At 40.8% G+C, this 19,530-nt stretch overlaps 1 protein-coding gene and 1 long non-coding RNA gene across 4 annotated transcripts in view; one reads left to right on the top strand and one right to left on the bottom strand.

Moving 5' to 3' along the window:
* Positions 1-15,029, top strand: part of SH3GL2 (SH3 domain containing GRB2 like 2, endophilin A1) — a 147,165-nt gene extending 132,136 nt beyond the window's left edge. Inside the window, exons 6-9 of the mRNA XM_075931518.1 lie at positions 1,230-1,388; positions 4,988-5,091; positions 10,774-10,904; positions 13,882-15,029. Coding sequence (XP_075787633.1) covers positions 1,230-1,388; positions 4,988-5,091; positions 10,774-10,904; positions 13,882-14,081 — 594 coding nt within the window. The 3' untranslated portion in view covers positions 14,082-15,029. The remainder of the gene's footprint in view (positions 1-1,229; positions 1,389-4,987; positions 5,092-10,773; positions 10,905-13,881) is intronic.
* Positions 1-19,530, bottom strand: part of LOC112546928 (uncharacterized) — a 137,655-nt gene that overhangs the window by 42,781 nt on the left and 75,344 nt on the right. For 2 of the 3 annotated variants that reach the window (XR_012904619.1, XR_003090653.2), the window contains exon 3: positions 15,173-16,287. The exons of the other annotated variant lie outside the window; for it this stretch is intronic. This is a non-coding gene — a long non-coding RNA (uncharacterized LOC112546928). Of the gene's footprint in view, positions 1-15,172; positions 16,288-19,530 lie in introns of those variants that run through there. 3 annotated transcript variants of the gene reach the window in all.

The following is a 19,530-nucleotide window of genomic DNA, read 5'->3' as shown; positions in this document are numbered from 1 at the left end:
GGGAGAGGGTGTTTCAGGGAAGGGATACAATGGCGGCGGAGGGGTGGAGCGGGGACAGGAAGAGATGGGGTGGGGGTGGAGCAGGGGTAAGGCTGGGGAAAAGGGGGGAGTGGGTGGTGCAGTGTGGGAAGAGGTGGGGCTTGGTGTGGGGCCTGGAGAAGAAGCATGGGGGATTGTTCCAAGCCCTGTACTGCCATAGCGGCAGCCCTGTTGACAAGTGTTTGTCTAACCTGCATTTGAAGGAGTGGAAAAAAGATGGCCCAGCACCTCAGGGGTTAAAGAAAATCTGTGGCCCCCACCTAGTCCCATCCTGCTTAACCTGCAGCCAGTACTAGGCCTGGAGGGGGAGAGAAAAAAAAACCCTAGCTCAATTTGGTGCTGTCTCGTGAGGAGACAGGAGCTTGGTTGGACAGTCTGAGGCCTGAACCACAGCCTGCTAGCCCAGCAGCCACAGGAATGAGTAAACCCCCTCCCCTTGCCCTCTTGGTAAAAGAGGAGGTGAACCTACAGAGAAATCCCAGCTAATGAGGAATGCAAACTCCTGAGCCATGAACCAAATTTAAGGACTTGGATAAGAAGCAGCCTAGAGCCTCGGGACCAGGAACAAAGAGGGAAAATGGGGCTAGTTTTCCCCCTTTCCACCACAGAAGGCTATCCAACCTCTGGGGATCCAGCAACACCTGCTCTTAAAAATGCTCTCTAGTGAAACTTATATGAAATTTGCTAAATAAATACAGGGACAGCAGTGATGTTTGGTAAGTTAATAAATCACTCAGAAATGAAGATACTTTGCTGATCTTGTGAAAACTGCAAAATTATCCCTAGTATAATTAGAAAGAAAACTAGATTAAAGAAAAATTTATTCCTAAACTTCTGGGAGATATACACAATATGTAGATAATTCTAGATTATAAATAAAACTATGAATTACTACCAACTCTCATGTATCTAGGAGTCTCTGCAATTTGCCATTGTGTTCTCTTTGTGTAAAACATTCTGTGATGGAGCTGCTTCAGTGTTTTGACACAATATGCCATAGTACACCATTTGAAATGGAAACCTACCTCATTTTTCTGTGCCCTCTTACTCCAGTAAAACTGTGATGTATAGTAGATTGGTAGCGTATATTTTCAACCTCTGACTGAATGTAGCGGACTTAAAGCAAGAAATGAGATGTTAGGGAACTGTTCCCATCATATTCACACTATTTCCCTTTCATTTTTTTACAGCACCACCTAAAGAAAATGGAAGGTAGACGCCTGGATTTTGATTACAAAAAGAAAAGACAAGGCAGGCTCCCTGATGATGAGCTACGCCAAGCTCTGGAGAAATTCGATGAATCCAAAGAAATAGCTGAGTCAAGCATGTTTAACCTTCTGGAGATGGATGTGAGAAAATTCCTTATTTAATGTTTTGAATAGAATTTTAAAATGAGAGGAAGAATGGTCTAGTGGTGAGACTCTGATGTTAAATCCCTGCTGTACCAGAGACTTCCTGTAGGACTTAGATCTTTCGGCTTTTCTGTTGCCCAGTTCCTCCTCTATAAAATAGGAATAATAGCACTTTTTCTACCTCACATGGGATTGTGAGGGACTCAGCTGTTATTCTAAAGGGAGCCATCTAAATATCCGAGAGGAACTAATTCCAATGTTAATGTTCCATCCACACTAACAATTTAAGGTTATTTATAGGCAAAGAAAGAGTATTTCTATTATTAGAATTATGTAAATCATTATGCACACATCATGATTTCCTATAAATTTGGTACATAACTACTCAAACATGGGTTGGTAATATAGCTTCTACTTATAGAATAAGTAGTGTTGACTTGAGTGTTATTCTGGAAAAAATGAACAGCATTAATTGAAACCAAAGCCATTGGCATTTTTTCCCCTTCATAAATGAGGCTGAAAATTGAAAATTCAAAGAAGAAAATGTTAATCCATCTTTTGGAGGAAAGAATTCCTCTAAATTGAAATCTGTTCTATTTAATGTCTATGTACTTGTCTACAGATTCAGTGTTTCAAGAAAAATAGATAAATAAGTGGAATTATTTAGATTTAAATTCACACCCACTTTTATGCCCTTGTCTGTTGCCATAGCAATAGAAAGGGGTCTTAATGTAACTGAATCCAAGTATATAAAATAAATATAGCTGTTTCAGAGTGTGTACAGGTGAAAGGAGTGCCTGCATGAAACAGTCTGGGGTTTATCATTTTACCAGATTTTCTATCTAGCCCACATGACTGGTTTGTTTTGACCTAGATATCACCATTTTGACACTGTCATGAAAGTCTGTAGGAAGTCACATTGCCCCAGAGGGAGCTCTGGAAGGTGTTCTCTCCAAGGAAAAGATAATGACCGCATTTCCATTACAAATACCCCCATTTTGAGGGGCACTTTACTCTTTCCCTGTGTGCCTCAGCCTCAGGCCACACAAAGTGGGGGGAAGGTTCTAACAGGCCCTCTCAGAGAATGACAGAGGCCTGGGCCACTTTAAGTTTAGAGGCCCCAAGCTCCTGACATATCTAACTTTTCATCCACAGGGTCATACCAAAACCAAAAGAATATATAGAAATGAACACTTGAGACAATTATTTATTAATCATTAAGTCATTATACCACTAGCACGTATATTAAAAATGTGAGTTTCCACTGCAAGCAAAACTCTTCATATTAGGAATTTTTTTTTGGCTTTGTTGTGTGAAAACTCATTTATAATTGAAGAAAAATCTAATTTATGTGCAACATCACTGTTAATGTTAAGCATTGCAAGCCCATTCAAACGATCTTGTCCCACTGCAGAATGATGAAAGCTCTTTACTTGTTTTAACATGTTGAAATGTGCATTCACCTGAAGCCACTTATGTAAGGAGACTGACAAAAATACATAATGCAGTTGTGATATTAGGAAATATAGTCAACAGGCCAAGAAAGAATATTTCTTGAAACAGTTCTTTTGGCTTGCAGTCTGATTTAAAGCTGGTGGAATGTATACATTTCAGGAAGACAATCTCGTCACAGAGATCTTTTGAAATTTCATTGTTGTACCTTTGTTCAGCTGCTGAATATAGATCTTCATCACTTAGTTCTCTGAACTCCCAAAGGAATCCAAAAAGGGTACAGATTTCTCACAGTGACTCAAATCGATGTGTAAGACCAGATTTGATGGAGTCAATAACAACAACAACAACAACAACATTGACTCAATAGTGTCTTTCTGCATCAGATTGAGATGTTAGGCTGCATTTGGTGGAAAACTCAGATGAAATGTCAGTACCCTGTGCTACTGATTTGAACTCAGAAAGGATTGCGTCCCATTGATCATGAATCTTCTGAATATCTTTAAGAAGTCATTCAGTGTTATCTCTCTCAATATTTAAGGTAGCATTGTGTGCTTCAATTTCAAGATTAGTTTCATAGATCATTTTTAGCAGCTTCATCGACATGGATGACATTAAAATGCATTCAAATTTGGACGTATACTTCTGAATTGATTTAAGCTCAGTGTGAGCCTGTGCTGTGAGAGTAAGAGATTCAAGCTCACTTCAAACCTTTCTCACAGAGTCCAAATGCTGTGCAACTAGTCTTAAACCATGAATTCGTGCTGATCATCTTGCTGTTGACATGCCGTGAAGGGAAACAAGCAGATGCTGCTTCAGAATTTCCCACTTTTGAGCACTGCTGCTGAAGAGGTTGTATAATTGCTGGATTGTTCCAACGTATGTGATTCAGCGCAATCTATCCCAACAAGATTTAGTGTGTGGTTGCCACAACTGGAGAAAATACAGTTTGGATGTTGCTCAAGAAGGATTGCTTGTCCTCCGTTATACTTCTCAGCCATATTAGATCCATTGTCATAGGCTTGGCCAATGAAGACTTGAAAATTTAATCAGAAGCCTTTCAGAATTTCTAATACATGAGCAGCAATTTCTTTTGCAGTTTTTTTGTAAAAGTATTGAACAAAATGAATTGTTCTTCAATTGAAACCTTTGAACTTCCTGAAGTTTTAACATACCAAACAACCAAGATCCTCTGTTCTTTATGAGAATAGTCTGGTGTTGAATCAATAATAATTGAAAAGTACTTTGCATATCATATTGTCATATCTCTTCAAGAATTGTGGTTTGAACAAATGTCCCACATAGCTCAATAAACTCGTTTTGTATTTTGGTAGACAGATAATGGACTTGCATGTGTTTTCCACTCTCTTGTGTTTCACAAACATGCTTAACATAGTCTGATAAAAGTGGGTCATACTTGCTAAGAAGCTCAAGTATACCAAGGAAGTTTCCATTTGTAGGGTCACCCACGCCATATAAATACCTGAGAGGAATTAATTCCACTGTCAATGTTTCATCCTCACTAAGGCTATGTCTACACTGCCAGCTTTTCCCGGCAGAGAATATGCAAAGGAAGCACTGATTAGCATTTTGTCACACTTCATTTGCATAATCTAGGCAGGCCTTTTTAACAACTAGAAGTAAAAGTTTATTATCACAGAAAAGCCTTTAAAGGTGAATCTAAAACTGGATGAAGAGGTAGCTTACAGCTTAGCTTGATATGGTTATTGTATACAAAGTCACATAAGAAAAAACAGAACTATGAATATTTCCTATACAGAGATAAACATCTAATTTAAAAGTTACACTCACCCTCAGATCAAGCAAAATCACTTTACAGTAACAATTCATTACGACTTTCAAAATTTGAGGCCCCTTTATCTCTTGAGGCCCAGGCCAAATGGCCCTCCTGGCCCCCCTCTGATAGGGCCTGAGTTCTTCTGCACCTTTCTCATTCTTCTGTACACAGAATGAGTAGATAAGCCAAGCTCAACTGATTCCTAATTATTTTTTTAGTTATGAAGCAGAGCCAAAATTACAGAGAGAAAGAAAAGGTGCCTCTGCAGTGTCAGAGCCCTGGTAGTGTTCCATGGAAGCTGTCTGAACACTGCTGCTCAACTTGATTTTTCATGTTTTGTCCTCAGATTGAACAAGTGAGTCAGCTTTCTGCTCTTGTACAAGCTCAGCTGAAATACCACAGACAGGCCACAGAGATTCTACAGCAAGTGACTGTCAAGTTGGAAGAGAGGTAACATTCACTTCTCATCAGACTCGGGAACGTATTCCTCTTCTGTACAAAGGCAGAAAATATGTGCTGGGTGTTCTCAACCAGGAGTCTGGGGCTGCAAGGAGGCTTATGGGAATCTGCCAAGCATGCCTTGCATTAGACTCATTAGGGCCCAGGGCAGAAAGCCAAAATCCCATCACACAGGACTGTAACTCAGGGCCCTGAGCCTTGGGCACACAGAGGTGAAGCTGAAGCCTAAGCAGCTTAGCTTTGTGGGGCGCTCGGTGATGTGAGGCCACAGGCTATTATCCTGCTTGCTATCACCTAACACTGGCCCTGCCCTTAATAGGCAAAAAAGTATTGTTGTGGCACTGCTGGGTCATGGAGTTCTTACAGCATGTTCAGGGAGGGGACGTTTCATAGTAAAGAGGTTGAGAATCGCTGTTTCAAGGTAGTTGCAAGGCTGGGTTCACATTGGCTGGAAACAGTAGCAGGTAAAGTTGTGCATTTTTATTTAAGTGCTCCTGGCTAGGCCCCAATTCAGAGAAAAACTCTCCTGTTCAGTAAAGCAGTAAAACCATAGCACGCCCACATCTTGAATACTGAATACAGATGTGGTCACCTCATCTCAAGATGAATTGGCATTGCAAAAGGTTCAGAATAGGGCAACAAAAATGATGAGGGGTTTGGAACGGGTCCCGGATGAAGAGAGATTAAAAAGACTTGGACTTTTCAGTTTAGAAAAGAGGAGACTAAGGGGGGATATGATAGAGGTCTATGAAATCATGAGTGGTGTGGAAAAGTTATTTACTTGTTCCCATAACATAAGAACTAGGGGTCACCGAATAAAAATTAATAGGTTGCAGGTTTTAAACAAACAAAAGGAAACTTTTCTTCACACAGCGTACAGTCAACCTAGCGAACTCCTTGCCAGAGGAGGTTGTGAAGAACTGGACTTTAACAGAGTTCAAGAAAGAACTAGATACATTAATGGTTAGGTCCATCAATGTCTATTAGTCAGGATGGGAAGGAATGGTGTTTCTAGCCTCTGTCAGAGACTGGAAATGGGTGACAAGACAGGGATTGCTTGAAGATTCCCTGTTCTGTTTGTTGGCATTGGCTACCATTGGAAGACAGGATACTGGACTAGATGGACCCAGTCTGACCCAGTATGGCCGTTCGTATGTTCTATAAGAACATGCTTATATCCAGTTGAAGTGATGAGAGTTGTGCATGTGTTTAAGTGCTTTTCTGGATGGATGGATGGATGGATGGATGGATGGATGGATGGATGTAATCTCTCTGGAATCAGAGCCTTGATATGTATCAATTTTGCATTGGCTTTCTAAAAAAACAAATGGGTTGTAAATGATCCTTATTGATGAACAATATTTTTTTGTTTGGTTTCCCATCACCTTGCATGCAAAGTGAATCATGACCCTGTCGGGGTCTTGAGGATCCTCATGATCACCCAACTTTAAAAAATCCTTGTTCTCAGGGTTAGAATTACAGCCACTATTTGTGCAATTGAGTTTGTTCTTTTACCTCCTCCTCTGAGGCTGTGCATAACTTCTCAGAACAGGCAGTGTCTTTTCTATGTTACAGATCTGTTGTGGCTTATACAGTTTTTTTCAATTAGATTGGTTCAATTAAAAAAGAGAACAGTTCATAAAGAAAATCCACCCATCCCCTCCCACATCTCTGGGGGTTTGGAAGAAACAAATCTGAGAGCGAACCATAAAATACTCAAAGGGTTAATGACTCTTCTCCTAAAATCTTGGAAATGGAAGGAAGTGTCCATAATCCCAACAGCTGATATAGTATTCTCACACATTCAGTAAAATTAATATAAAGCAAAGTCTTAAGGGTTTCTGTTTTCTGATGTCAATGCTATAAGTCTAGTTTCTTGTAACACTAGGTCTTGCAATTTCATTATTTGCTAACGTACACATTTGCTAGCACACACATCCCATGCAGTCCTGACTCCTACACTTGTCTTAGCTCAGCAGCAGCTTGAGCATAATGTACAGAACTTGTTATGGCAGTTAGACTAGTTGGCAGGCTGGTTTTGGCTGAGGTTTATAGAACAGTGTAAGCAGCCAGCAAAGAAAAGATTCTTGAATGAATACCACAATTCACGTATTATATGGAAGTGTTGAAATGATCAGACTGGTTGGGTCAGTACCCAGTGCAGATGAGCAGCAATGGCTTCAATATGTTGTTGTTTATCATCACCAGAAGAAGATTTTGCAGAACAAATTATGCATCAGTTACACCTTTCCAGTCACATTTTTTAGCAATTATGCCTCAATTATACCTGGGTTTGCATAGCCTTCACACCCAGGCTTGTACACATCATTAATGGCAGAATTGGACACATGAGATCTTTTATTGGTCGTGTGCAAGTACTGGTTGAACCTCTCTCGTCCAGCACCCTTGGGACCAGACCAGTGCTGAACCAGAGAATTTGTCAAATCATGGAAGGTCAATATTGCCTAGCAGCTTTACCAACACTTCTACTGTTTACAGGTTCTTAGAAGACATTGAGGGTGTGTCTAGACTACATGGCTCCGTTGTACAGCTTGAAACGAGGCTTAAAGGATCTGCTGACAAAGGGTTTTGGGGTTGGCAGATCCCTGTCTAGACTGCAGCACTGTGCCGACAAACAGCTGATCAGCACAGCTCGGCGGCTATTTTGATTTAAATGAAGCGGTGATTATTTAAATCGCCACTTCATTTCTTTGTCGTCCTGCCTCATCTACATGGCTCTGTCGATGGAGCCATGTAGTCTAGATGTACCCTTAGAGATAAATTAGAGCTAAATAATAGGAGAGAACACTGAAAGCTAGGACTGGTGGCTGTAAACAAACATGGGACCACGGGAAACTTGTCCATACCCATAATAAATGGATATCCGGCTAACTAAAATCATGCTGGATCATGGACATTGCCGGACCAGAGAGTGCTGAACTAGAGAGGTTCAGCCTGTAGCAAAGAAAGCAAATTAATTTTCATATCCCTGTACACTATAAAGTAATCACAGGAAGGGGGATTTTTTTACTCATAAATTCAGGAAATTTGATCCTTATTCACTGAGACACAAACGTGGAGTCCCACTATGCCAATTTTACAGTCACCTTTTAAGATATAGCTGCACTTAGCATTGAAAAAGTTTTAATTAATGATACTTCTCTGCCTCTCATGTCATTCCTTTTTCATGGCCACAATCCTTTTGCTCCTAAAGATCCTATTGCTGCCACCTGTGAATCAGCCAGAGCAATTGGTGCTGAATAATGCAAAGATGGCCCTTCCTACCTTTCAGGAGTAGGTACATGTTTCACCCCCAGACTCCTAGCCTCTTCCAGCCTGACATAAGAACTTTCAGTCTAGCCCAGATCTTCTAGTATTGCCAGCCCAAAGAACTCAAAACCCACCAGTCAAGTTCTCAGCAATCAATTTAACTTAAACAAACCTGAAATTTTTTTAAATAAATTTAATTCTTTTTATTTGCCCCTTTTTCTGAGCTTTTAGGATGAAATATCTGAGCTTTCTGCTACAACCAGAATGGTTAGAAACATTTTGTTTTCAATCCAATAACATAATTCCAGGAGCTGGGGCTGTATAGAAAACACTAAACCTCATGTTATTTTCAATAATATCATGAGCATTTACATTTCTGCACTGGTCTTCACATTTTAATCTTAATGAAAAAATAGTGGGTTTATCATCACTCTGAGAGCCAGTGGTTGTGAGTTCTTATTCTGGTGCTGGTTTTCTGTGTGGCATTTGACATGCCATTAAATCTGTCTGCCTCCATTTCATAATATGATAAAAATGATATTTGCCTCCCTCACATGAGCTTTGGGAAGATTAATTAGTAGAACTGCTTGAGAATTTTTAATCAAAACTTGAATTTTTTGCAAAATATTAACTTCTCTCTTTTATAAACTGGTCAGAAAAGACAAACCCTTTTGAAGACTATTTTCATCATTTTTGACTGCTTTTACTATTTAGTTAATGATTTTATAGCACTCTAAAGAAGAAAAAACCTAACTGGGACTAAGTATTAATATTTCAAAGGTTGAGCAGACGCTTATATAAGAATCAGAACTGCTATAACCGAGAACCGTGAATTTTCAACAAAAGCCATATAGCAAATATATCAACATATGTGCTATTACCATTAGCACTAAGGGCAACAAACCTGGGGCCAAAGTTTGAGCAATATTATTGAAGCAAAACTTATTTGAGTTGTAACCAAGATATCTCAAAATGATGTTTGCTGCTTTTTTTTTTGGCAACATTATTACTTTATGGACTCACATTTAGTTTGTGAGCCACAATAAATCACAGATATTTGTCTGCAATACCCTTTCCTAGGCAGTCATTTCCTACTTTGTGTTGATGTAGTTGATTATTCCTTCATAAGTGTAATACTTTGCAGTTCATCCTATTCATTTGAGGCTGTCTCCAGTTTAAGATAATTTTGAATTCTAATCTTGTCCTGCAAAGTGTTTGAAACCCCTACCAGCTTGGTATCATCCACATACTTTATATGTGTACTCCTGATGCCATTATTCAAATAACGTATGAAGATATTGTATAGAACACAGACTCAGGACAAATCCCTGTAGGACTCCGCTTAACATGTCCTTCCAGCTTGACAGTGAACCATTGATAAATATTGTCTGAGTACAATCTTGCAGCCAGTTATACACCCACCTTACAGAAGGTTTGACTAAGCCTGGTTGTTTATGAGAAGGTTATATGAGACAGTATCCAAAGCTGTACTGAAGTCGAGATATATCAAATCTATTGCTTCTCCCTCATTCCCGGGGCTTGAAACCCAGTCTAGGAAGGATATTAGGTTGTTTGACATGATTTATTCTTGACAAATCCATGTTGACTGTTACTTATCACCTTATAATTAAAAGAATAATTAATTCAGATGAACAATGTATAACATTGCCATTGGGAGAATAGGTGTCTCTATGACCATTCTGTGAGATAACTGTCCTCGTTTACAAATGAAATTACTTTGCTCCTGAAAAATCTATGTGGTAAGCTCATCCTTTGTTCAGCACCATCTTTGTTCTATGACGCTCATGAGTGGAACAGCTGAGATCTCAAAAGTCACAAAGGAGCTGAAGAGCTGGCTAGAGATGCTTGTGCAGCACCTGCTCTCAGTATCCTTCCTTTGATGAGTACTCCCTTCACTACAGCCTTGTCTTAATTGAGACTAAGCACTTCCATTTTACCATGAGCTAAACCACTTCCAGGGGTTGATCTTGGTGAGCTTACCTCACAGTAAAATGAAAGTACCTGGTCTTCACTGTGCTTTAACCTTGGGCTAGGCCACCAGTGTTAGTTATTTGGAGGTAAAAAATGCACCTTTTGTAGCAAATGAAGGCGAGGGCTATGAGTCAAAGACAAACCAGTCTAATATGCTAATTTATCATGGGTAGGAAAATTAGCAGCCCCACACAGTGGAGACAAGTGATGTGCTTTTTGTAGTGTAGACTAATCTATCAGCTGAAAGGCAGTCCATGTACCAAACTAAACTGTTTAGTCTGGCCCATTACTAAGCATGAACTTCAGCATTGGCAGTAAAGGAAGAAAAATCTCCATCTTTTACTAATCTCTGCATGTGATCTGTTGGCAAGAAACTAGTTCTGCATATTTAACTTTCTTCACATTTTCCAGAATAAGGGACGCATCATCACAGCCCAGAAGAGAATACCTGCCAAAACCCCGCATGAGTTTGGAGTTTTCCAGTGGTGAAAATACCCAGTACAATGGAGGGATATCCCAAACCGGCACCCCTAAACCAACAGGTAAAAGGAATGAGGAAGGAGAATGTAGTCTTGTCTAGTTTTGAACCTTTTGCTATGATGTAAAAACAAGAAGCTCATTTTTTCAAATTAGCTTTCCTACAACCAGCGTATAACCAGCCACAGTGAAGGAAAGAGGTGGAAAGGTATGAGGCAGAAAAGGGAAGTTCTATTGAAACTAAAATCTGAATTGCACTGAAAGAATTAGTCCAATTGCCAACTCTGGCACTGTTCTGTTTATAAGGGCTAAAATACTATGCATTGGGTGTAGTACAAGCACCTAATATAGGGTGATGATTCATTTTATCAAATCTGTGGCTTAGTGGCCATTGATTCCATCATTTATAGCATCTTAAAGGGATGATGTCACTTCAAATTTGCCTTGAAATTTAGATTTTATAAAAATGGATACTTAGAAAACCTAGAGATCAGTTGAAAGATTTCCATGAAAATGTAATAACCTACTCCCAACAAAGCACTGCTATGTAGTCTTTGAAACTCAGATATTGTAGCTGATCCTGAAAGTGAAAATGACTATGAACAAAAGTGAAACCAATGGAACTGATGTTCATTGTTCATATGAGAGAAATGCAAATATAACAAAGTGCATAAACAATGACATATATCTTTTTAATATGAATTGTCTTTCTTTTAAAAGTACACGTTAAATCACTTTGCTCATTGCAGAAATGCTTTATCATCACACATCATTTTAATAAGGGGTATTCTTTCTCCCTGGATCTAATCTTGCACGATCCTGATTGACACTACAGGTGGGACCTCCCTAGTCTGGTTCTGCATCGTTGGGACCTGAGCCTTTCCGAAAGAGGGAATTTGCCAGATTGGGGAAGTTCCTTGCCACTGGCCTGCCAGGACACTGTCCCTTCTTGCGGCTGGCTCCAGCCTGCAGAGCTTGGACTTGGGCTCTGGCCCACTGGACCTCCCCAGCTGCCATGGCCCCTCTTCTCTCCTGCCCAGCTAGGAATCCCCAGGGATAGGGCTTGCTGGCTGCCCCACTTCTGCCACTGGCTGCCTCGCCTGGCTGGTCCCACTGCTGCCCTGTCTGGTTGGGGCTCGCTGGGAATCCGGCTCCCAGCTGGTTTGCACTTCCAGGTGCTGGGGCATTTTGGTCCGGCAACATCTGCAGTCCTACTGGATCACAGATATCGCCAGACCAGAGAGTCCTGGATTTAGGAGGTTCAACATTTAGTGAGAATTCAAGTACACACCACTTACAAGACTGGATGTTTTCTCCCCCTAGCTCTGTAATCAGGAATTACTTCCTCTCTGTCAGATCCTGAAATGCATGTTTGCCATCCTCAATGTGGATGCACAACACCACCTCCATTTTGTATTCTGCAATAGCAGCTAGAAGCTGATTTGCATAGCCCTGTAATTTCAAACACCCCTGCTCACCCCTGCAGTGTTAGAGGGGATGCAGCCTGTGACCTACTAATGTTCTCCCAGTCACTACACCAGCTGTTTTTCTTCACTTTTTTGTGTATGCTGGGACTAGGACTGCAATACAAAACAGAAATAAATATAAAAAGTGTTAAACGCAGATGATGCTTTATCGTCTATAAACCCTATTTTCCTCTGGCATTTCACCAAGACATGTTGCAAAGAGTAGGCTGCGAAGGTTCCTTGGTAAGAGCCCCGTAATGTGAAGTGCTTTCTTGCAAAATCCTGATTGGCACCATCTGGAAAGTCTAATATTTTAAAAGTCCTAAATTAAGAGGCTCTTCAGAACAGCTTACCACAGAAATGTATAGGAGAGAATTGACAAAGAATCTCCAGGACTCAGGCCTTGTCTACGTTTAAAAGTTTTGCCAAGATAGCTGTACAGATGAATGTATACTACCATCCCTCCTAGTGCAGATACAGTTTTACAAGCAAAAAAGTGCCCTTGGTTGTATTGTTAATGCTGGTTCTCTCAGTGCCATGAGGCAATGTCTACACTAGAAGTGCTAGTGTACCAATAAAGTGTTCCTAATGTGGATATATCTACCCTGGCAAAGCCGTAATTTATACTTGTAAACTCCCCCCACCTCATGCCCTGAGTGAAACAAACAATTAAAAGTGAAGTTTTACATAACTGTTTACACTAGGACGTCTGCTGCAGTCACTATGTTGATTTGGGATCACACCTCTTCACACTCCTGACCATCATAGCTGTGCTGCCAGGAATCATGGTCTGAGATAGCTCAAGAAGAGTGCTTGTATGTCACTATAACTGTATCTACATTAGGGCTTTTGATTTGTCATCAGAGGTGAAAATAAGCTGGTGTTCCCCGGAGTGCCACTCTGTCAAGAAGCAGCCACAGGGCTGGGGCACTGAGCTGCAGGAGGATGCCCGGTGTGCTCCCAGCCCCGCTCCTGGGGCTCTGCTGCAGGCTGCCGGACAAACCCTGACTCCTGCACCTCCTCTCATACCCACCCCTATCCTCAGCCCCTCCACCCACCCCTAATGCTGACTCCTGAACCCCCTGATACCTCAACACCCTGCCCTGAGCTCCTCCTCTCACCCCAACCCTGAGTCTTACACCCCTGCATGGCCTCGTCTCCTGAGTCCCTACCTCCCAAGTCCCTGCACTGAGTCTCCCCCAGCCACACCACAACCTCCTGCCCTAAGTTGTGAGTACACAGTACCTGTAAGAAATGTGTTACTTTCACCAACCTCACTTTTTGTCATGGAAAAAAATATTACATCCTACACTGACAGAGCTATGTTGGCAACACTTCAGCAAAGACCTGGGCTTACCTTGTTGCTTTCAAGGTTCTAGAACATCTAGTTAACAAAGCTTCAGATTTGGGAATCAATAAACCGATCTCTGCTTTGAGGTCATTGTATCAGTTCTAGTTTTGGGAGCTGTAAATATAATGGGAATTTAGCAGAAATGGCAATGCATGCTAATGATAATAACCAGGAGAGCTCTAGTTACCAAGACTTCTAAGCACTATTTCCTTGTGTTCTTTTTAGGTGTTCCAATGGATCAGCCATGCTGCCGTGCTCTGTATGATTTTGACCCTGAAAATGAAGGGGAATTGGGCTTTAAAGAGGGTGATATCATTACCCTCACTAACCAGATTGATGAAAACTGGTATGAAGGGATGCTTCATGGCCAGTCAGGCTTCTTCCCTATTAATTATGTGGATATTCTGGTACCTTTGCCCCATTAGGATGGCTGACTCTCCACCTCTTGACCCAGACAGATATATTGATACCACTGCTTTCAAAATGCTGCTTACTACACCTCACAAGAGCAAACTGCAGTGGTTAAAGTCATCGAGTCCCACTGAGCATCTTTGGTTTACATGTTGTCATGCGGCATAGTGGTGATGTGTGGTATCTTCTGAGGCAGCGCAATGTGGAATTTGGATTTGTACACTATGGTGTGCCAGCTCGCAGTAACCAGAACCATTGTCTGTATGGTATTGGGAAAACAATGGCAAGCAAAAGTGATGACTCACAGTGAAGTAGAGGAAAGCAAGTTTGTTAATGAGAAGATAATGCCTATCACCACTGTATTATTTTTAAATCTTAGTTCTTGATAAAAAGAGGGAAAAGTTCTTGCTATTCCATCTTTCCCTTCACAAGGATACGGTCCACGCAGGTCCAATATTGACTCACCAGCATTGTCTCTTCTGATCAAAATGATTTCGAATCGGAGAGCCAGTATAATGTTGACCCTAATGTTTCTCTCAAAGTGAACTACCCTTGTACAGTACGTACTGCCTAACCGCAACTGGTTTTATATTCTGGGTTGTTAATAATAACAGGCCTGCTCAATTTTCAGGTAAATTGCAATCTACAAGAAAAGGCCAGTAATAAAGAGCTTGGTTATAAGCCAGATGTGTCTGCTCTTTAGAAACTTTGAACAAAATAAAAAAATGCCAGCAAGAGGGCAGGGTGGGGAATAAATCTAATCTAAATGTTATGTATTTCATGTAATGTTTTGGCACAAAAATCACACCACTCAAGCACTGGGAGCCCTCAGTACACTCATACACTAGGAGAAAAAAGCAACAGTCCTTTTTATTTGTGTCTAGTTTGTGTTCTTTGAACATCATTTGTGCATATTCTGCCCTCAATGAGGACTAAATAAAATTGATTTTTGTGCTGAGCAATTAAAGACTTGTGGCCGTATATGCAAAAACATTTCCCATAAGTTTAGTTGTTTCTTTAATTTTCCCCACCCTTCCTGCATTTTGTGTGGATAGTGCTGTGCCTAGCTTATCAGCATCCTTTTTGTAAGAGTCGTAAAAGTTCTATTAGTTTAGTTATCCAGAGTTCTATTTATCTAAATTGTACAGACTCTTTCAGAGGATGAATGTGCTGCTTTGGATGTGCCACTTCAGTACTGGATCACATGAAATGGAGGCAATCCTACTGCTTACTGTATAAACTATATTGTGGAAAGTATTGATATTTCAAATAAATAATGCTGACAGAATAACTAGTATGATGCTGTGGATTATTATCTCTTTGTATAAAATAAAAAATTATGCTAAGTGCCAGTTCATCCAGGGTCTTATTTCAGAAGGCATATGTTTAAAAGTGAGCAGCAATTCTGAAGCATAAAATTTCAACCCAACACTGCTTCTATTGAAGCCAATGGGAGCATGGTCAGAGACATAACAGATTATACCAATCTGCTCAAGGTAGTTAAGTCCAAAGCACAAGAACTAGGGGGTTACCAAGTAAAATTAATAGGCAGCAGATTTAAAACAAATAAAAGGAGATATTTCTTCACACAACATAGTCAACCTATGGCACTCCTTTGCCAGAATATGTTGAAGATCAGGATTTTAACAGGGTTAAAAAGAGCCAGATAAATTCATGGAGGGGAGGTCCATCAATAACATTGATTAGGACAAGCAGAAATGGTTCCCCTAAGCCTGTTTGTTCGAGGCTGGAAATGGGCAACAGGGAATGGATCACTTGATGTTTACCTGTTCTGTCCATTCCCTCTGGGGCAACTGTCATTGGCCACTGTCAGAAGACAGGATACTGGGCTAGATGGACCTTTGGTCTGACCGAGTATGGCTGTTATTATGTAGCAACTGAAGTAAACAGGGAAAGATAAGCATTCAGCATATTTATTGAATAGCATATTTTGTGTGATGCATCGGTCTGCAAGCTTCTGGTGACACAATACTTATCATTAAAGAGCACTGAGGATTGCAACTTACCTACTCAGCCTTAAAGACAAGGTGAGTTCTGATTTATTCTTTTTATTTCAATATTGTGTTTCAAAAATCTTGTTTTAGTAGTCTTTATTATTATTTAGTTGCTTGCTGTGTATGTATCTCTTTGCACACTAACAAGAATCTTACAGGTTCAATCCTTCTCTCGGATGCAGCTCATTAATTTCCTAGAAATAGCCTACAAGTAAATAAGGGCAAAATTAGTCTCTAAATATGTTCCCAGTAATAACTGTACCCTCTGTATTTCAGGGTGATCCATCATCTCTGCTTTCTGATCAGCTGCCCATAAACAGTATAATGCAGATAAATTTGATATCACATTAGTATAGCTCATCTTGGGAGTTACATTTATGATGTACATTTTTCAATTAAATAAAAACAAACACACATCATAGGAATCCCTCACCCCACTTCCTATATCCACCACCTCTCCACTCAAAAAAAGAAAAAAAAAAAAAGGCTCTGCAAAAAATGATTCAAAACTCTTTATCTTACATCTCTGCTAAATGGACAATCTGCTGTTTAACTGGGCAGATCCTTCATTGGTGTAAATGTTCATAGTTCTGCGTAAGTCAAAGCTATGACAGTTTACATCATCTAAGGACCTGCCCCCAATGGTTGGCAGGGTCAGTCCCAAAGACATTTCTAAATCCAACTAGTTGTAGAGCCAAAAACAGCTCCCTAGTGCACCAAAAAGCCCATGAGAGTTGCGTACACATCTGGACTTTTGCTTCTAAATATGGACCCTCCATCTAAGTATATTTCATAAAGGAATGAAAATTGGTTTGGATATACACATCCTCAGCTCATCTCTTCCTAAAACCTGGGATGACTTATAAAGTAAAATATTACTGAAAATGAGGAAGGGTGGGAATCCTCTTTTGTCATAGGTATAGGAAGTAGGACAGTGTGTGGGGGGTGGGTTTGCAGGACTCTAGGTTTTGGGCATCCCAGCCACATGCCCCTGGTGCCAGGCCTGCTGTTCTTCAGGGTTCTACTTCCAGCCCAGAAGCTCTGTTTCCAGCCCTGGGACCTGCTTGGCTGCCATCTCCATGCACAGGGACTCTGAGTCCTGCTTGGTGGCCATGCCTACACAAATGGTCTCGGCAGCTGGGCCTGGTGTCCCACTTGGCTGCTGGTCCTGCCACCACGCCTGCATGCAGGGTCCCACCCGGCCACTGGGCTTGGGATCCTGGCCACTGGCACCATACGTGGGGTCTCCGTTGCCGGCCCCAGCTGTGAAGAGCACAGACAGAGGTAAGTGGAGGAGGGTGCAGTTCACCAACCCCACTCTAAAAATTGTTCCTGCACCACTGCCTTTTGTTTAACTCTTGAGGACTGGCTTATAAGAATGCTTGATTTTTCAAATTATTTTTCACCAAGCACTCAGCAATCAATCAATATGTAATGTATATTATTTGCATGCGAAAGCAGAAGGAGATTAAATTGCCCATAACAAAGTGAAACCTTTCTAATGCTTTGTTTCATTTACGATAGAGCACGATAAGAGTCTCTAATGCAGAAGGATCATGACGATGGTGCAGTAAGACTGCAGATGTGCAATTTAACAAAGTGTATCTTAGCTAATAAGGGAACATGCATAGATAGCAGGGTATGCGTAATGCAAATGCTGAATTCTCTAACCTAAAACAAAGCCAGACGCTGATACCCTTATTCAAGATGCGTGCTATCTTAGGCTATGTCTAGACTGCAAGCCTCTTTCGAAAGAGAGCATCTAGACTGCACGCGGAACTTTCGAAAAAGCAAGCCGCTTTTTTGAAAGAGAGCACCCAGTGAGTCTGGATGCTCTCTTTCGAAGAAGCCCTATTTACATTCAAGAACGCCTTCTTTCGAAAGAGCACTTTCGAAAGAAGGCGTTCTTCCTCGTGAAATGAGGTTTACCACCGTCAAAAGAAAAGCCGCGTTCTTTCGATTTAATTTCGAAAGAACGCGGCTGCAGTCTAGACGCAGGTGAAGTTTTTTTGAAAAAAGGCTACTTTTTTCGAAAAAACCCCTGAGTCTGGACACAGCCTTAGACCACAAGTCATTACATTTGAAGTCTGCTGCTACCCAATGTTGGGATCTTACCCTGTGAAATTGTCTATTATTTGTGCTCCAATGGTAGGGCAATAGCCTTAGAGACTTTGCATCTGATTTAAACAAAAGGATAACTAGCACTAAGCACTGCCAGCTACTGTAGGCCTGCACTCTGCTATCCTTATTCACACAGAGGCCAGATCTACTCTATGGGGAGGGTGGGGAGGTCAGTTTAAGGTACTCAACTCCAACTATGTAAATAACATAGCTGGAGTCGACATACTTTAAGCTGAACTTGGTGCTGTCTCCACAGTGGGAGGTTGACAAGAGAAACACTGATGAGGGAGCTTTCAGCATTTGATTTAATGTGTCTCTACTAGACCCAGTAAATTGAACCCTGGAAGATCAATGATGAGAGCATCGATCCTCTGGTAAGTGGAGATGTGGCCTAAAAAGTACCTAATTTCATGAGTAAAGTTGGCAAAATAAAGCCCTTTATTAATAGTCTTAGGCAGAGTTCAGAGCTCTAGGCTTCAATGGCTATAATAGGACAATCAATGGGACACAGTCATACCAGGGAACAAAATATATTGGAAGGACAGAACAGATCATGCTGGTGGGGGAGTGCCAATGCTCAAACCACTGAGCTATCCCTCCCCCCTAAAAAAAAATTTTTTTTAAAGTGAAAGTCAAATCCTAGTGAGGAAAATAGAACAGACCATAAACTTTGTCAAATTAAGTGTAAATATAATAAGAAAAGCCAAAAAGGAGCCTGAAGAACAGCTAGTCAAAAACTCAAAAAGTAATAGTAAAATGTTTTTAAATACACCAGAAGCAGGAAGCCGGCTAAACAACCCATGAGGCCCTTGGACGACTGAGATGTTAAAGAAACACTCAAAGATAATAAAGAGAAGCTAAATGAATTCTTTGCTTCAGTCTCCACAGCTGAGGATATTGGGGAGATTCCCAAGCATGAGCCATTCTTTTTAGCTGACAAACCTGAGGAATTGAGGTGTCCTTAGAGGAGGTTTTGGAACAAATTGATAAACTTAACAGTAGCAAGTCACTGGGACCAGATGGCATTCACCCAAGAGTCTTGAAAGAACTCAAATGGGAAATTGCAGAACTATTAACTGTGGTTTATAATCTATCTTTTAAATTGGCTTCCATACCTTTTTAATAATTTTTTTTTAATATTTAATTATGGAGATTGCCTATCTCCTAGAACTGGAAGGGACCTTGAAAGGTCATTGAGTCCAGTCCCCTTCCTTCACAGCAAGACCAAGTACCGCCCCTGATGTATTTTTGCCCCAAATCCCTAAATGGGCTCCACGAGGATTGAACTCACAACTCTGGATTTAGCAAGCCAGCTCAAACCACTGAG

Source organism: Pelodiscus sinensis, chromosome 6 (genome assembly GCF_049634645.1).
Source record: "Pelodiscus sinensis isolate JC-2024 chromosome 6, ASM4963464v1, whole genome shotgun sequence".
In the NCBI taxonomy this organism is placed as follows: domain Eukaryota; kingdom Metazoa; phylum Chordata; order Testudines; family Trionychidae; genus Pelodiscus; species Pelodiscus sinensis.
Note: the sequence above shows the minus strand (reverse complement) of the source record. Positions and strands in the feature narration are given on the sequence as shown.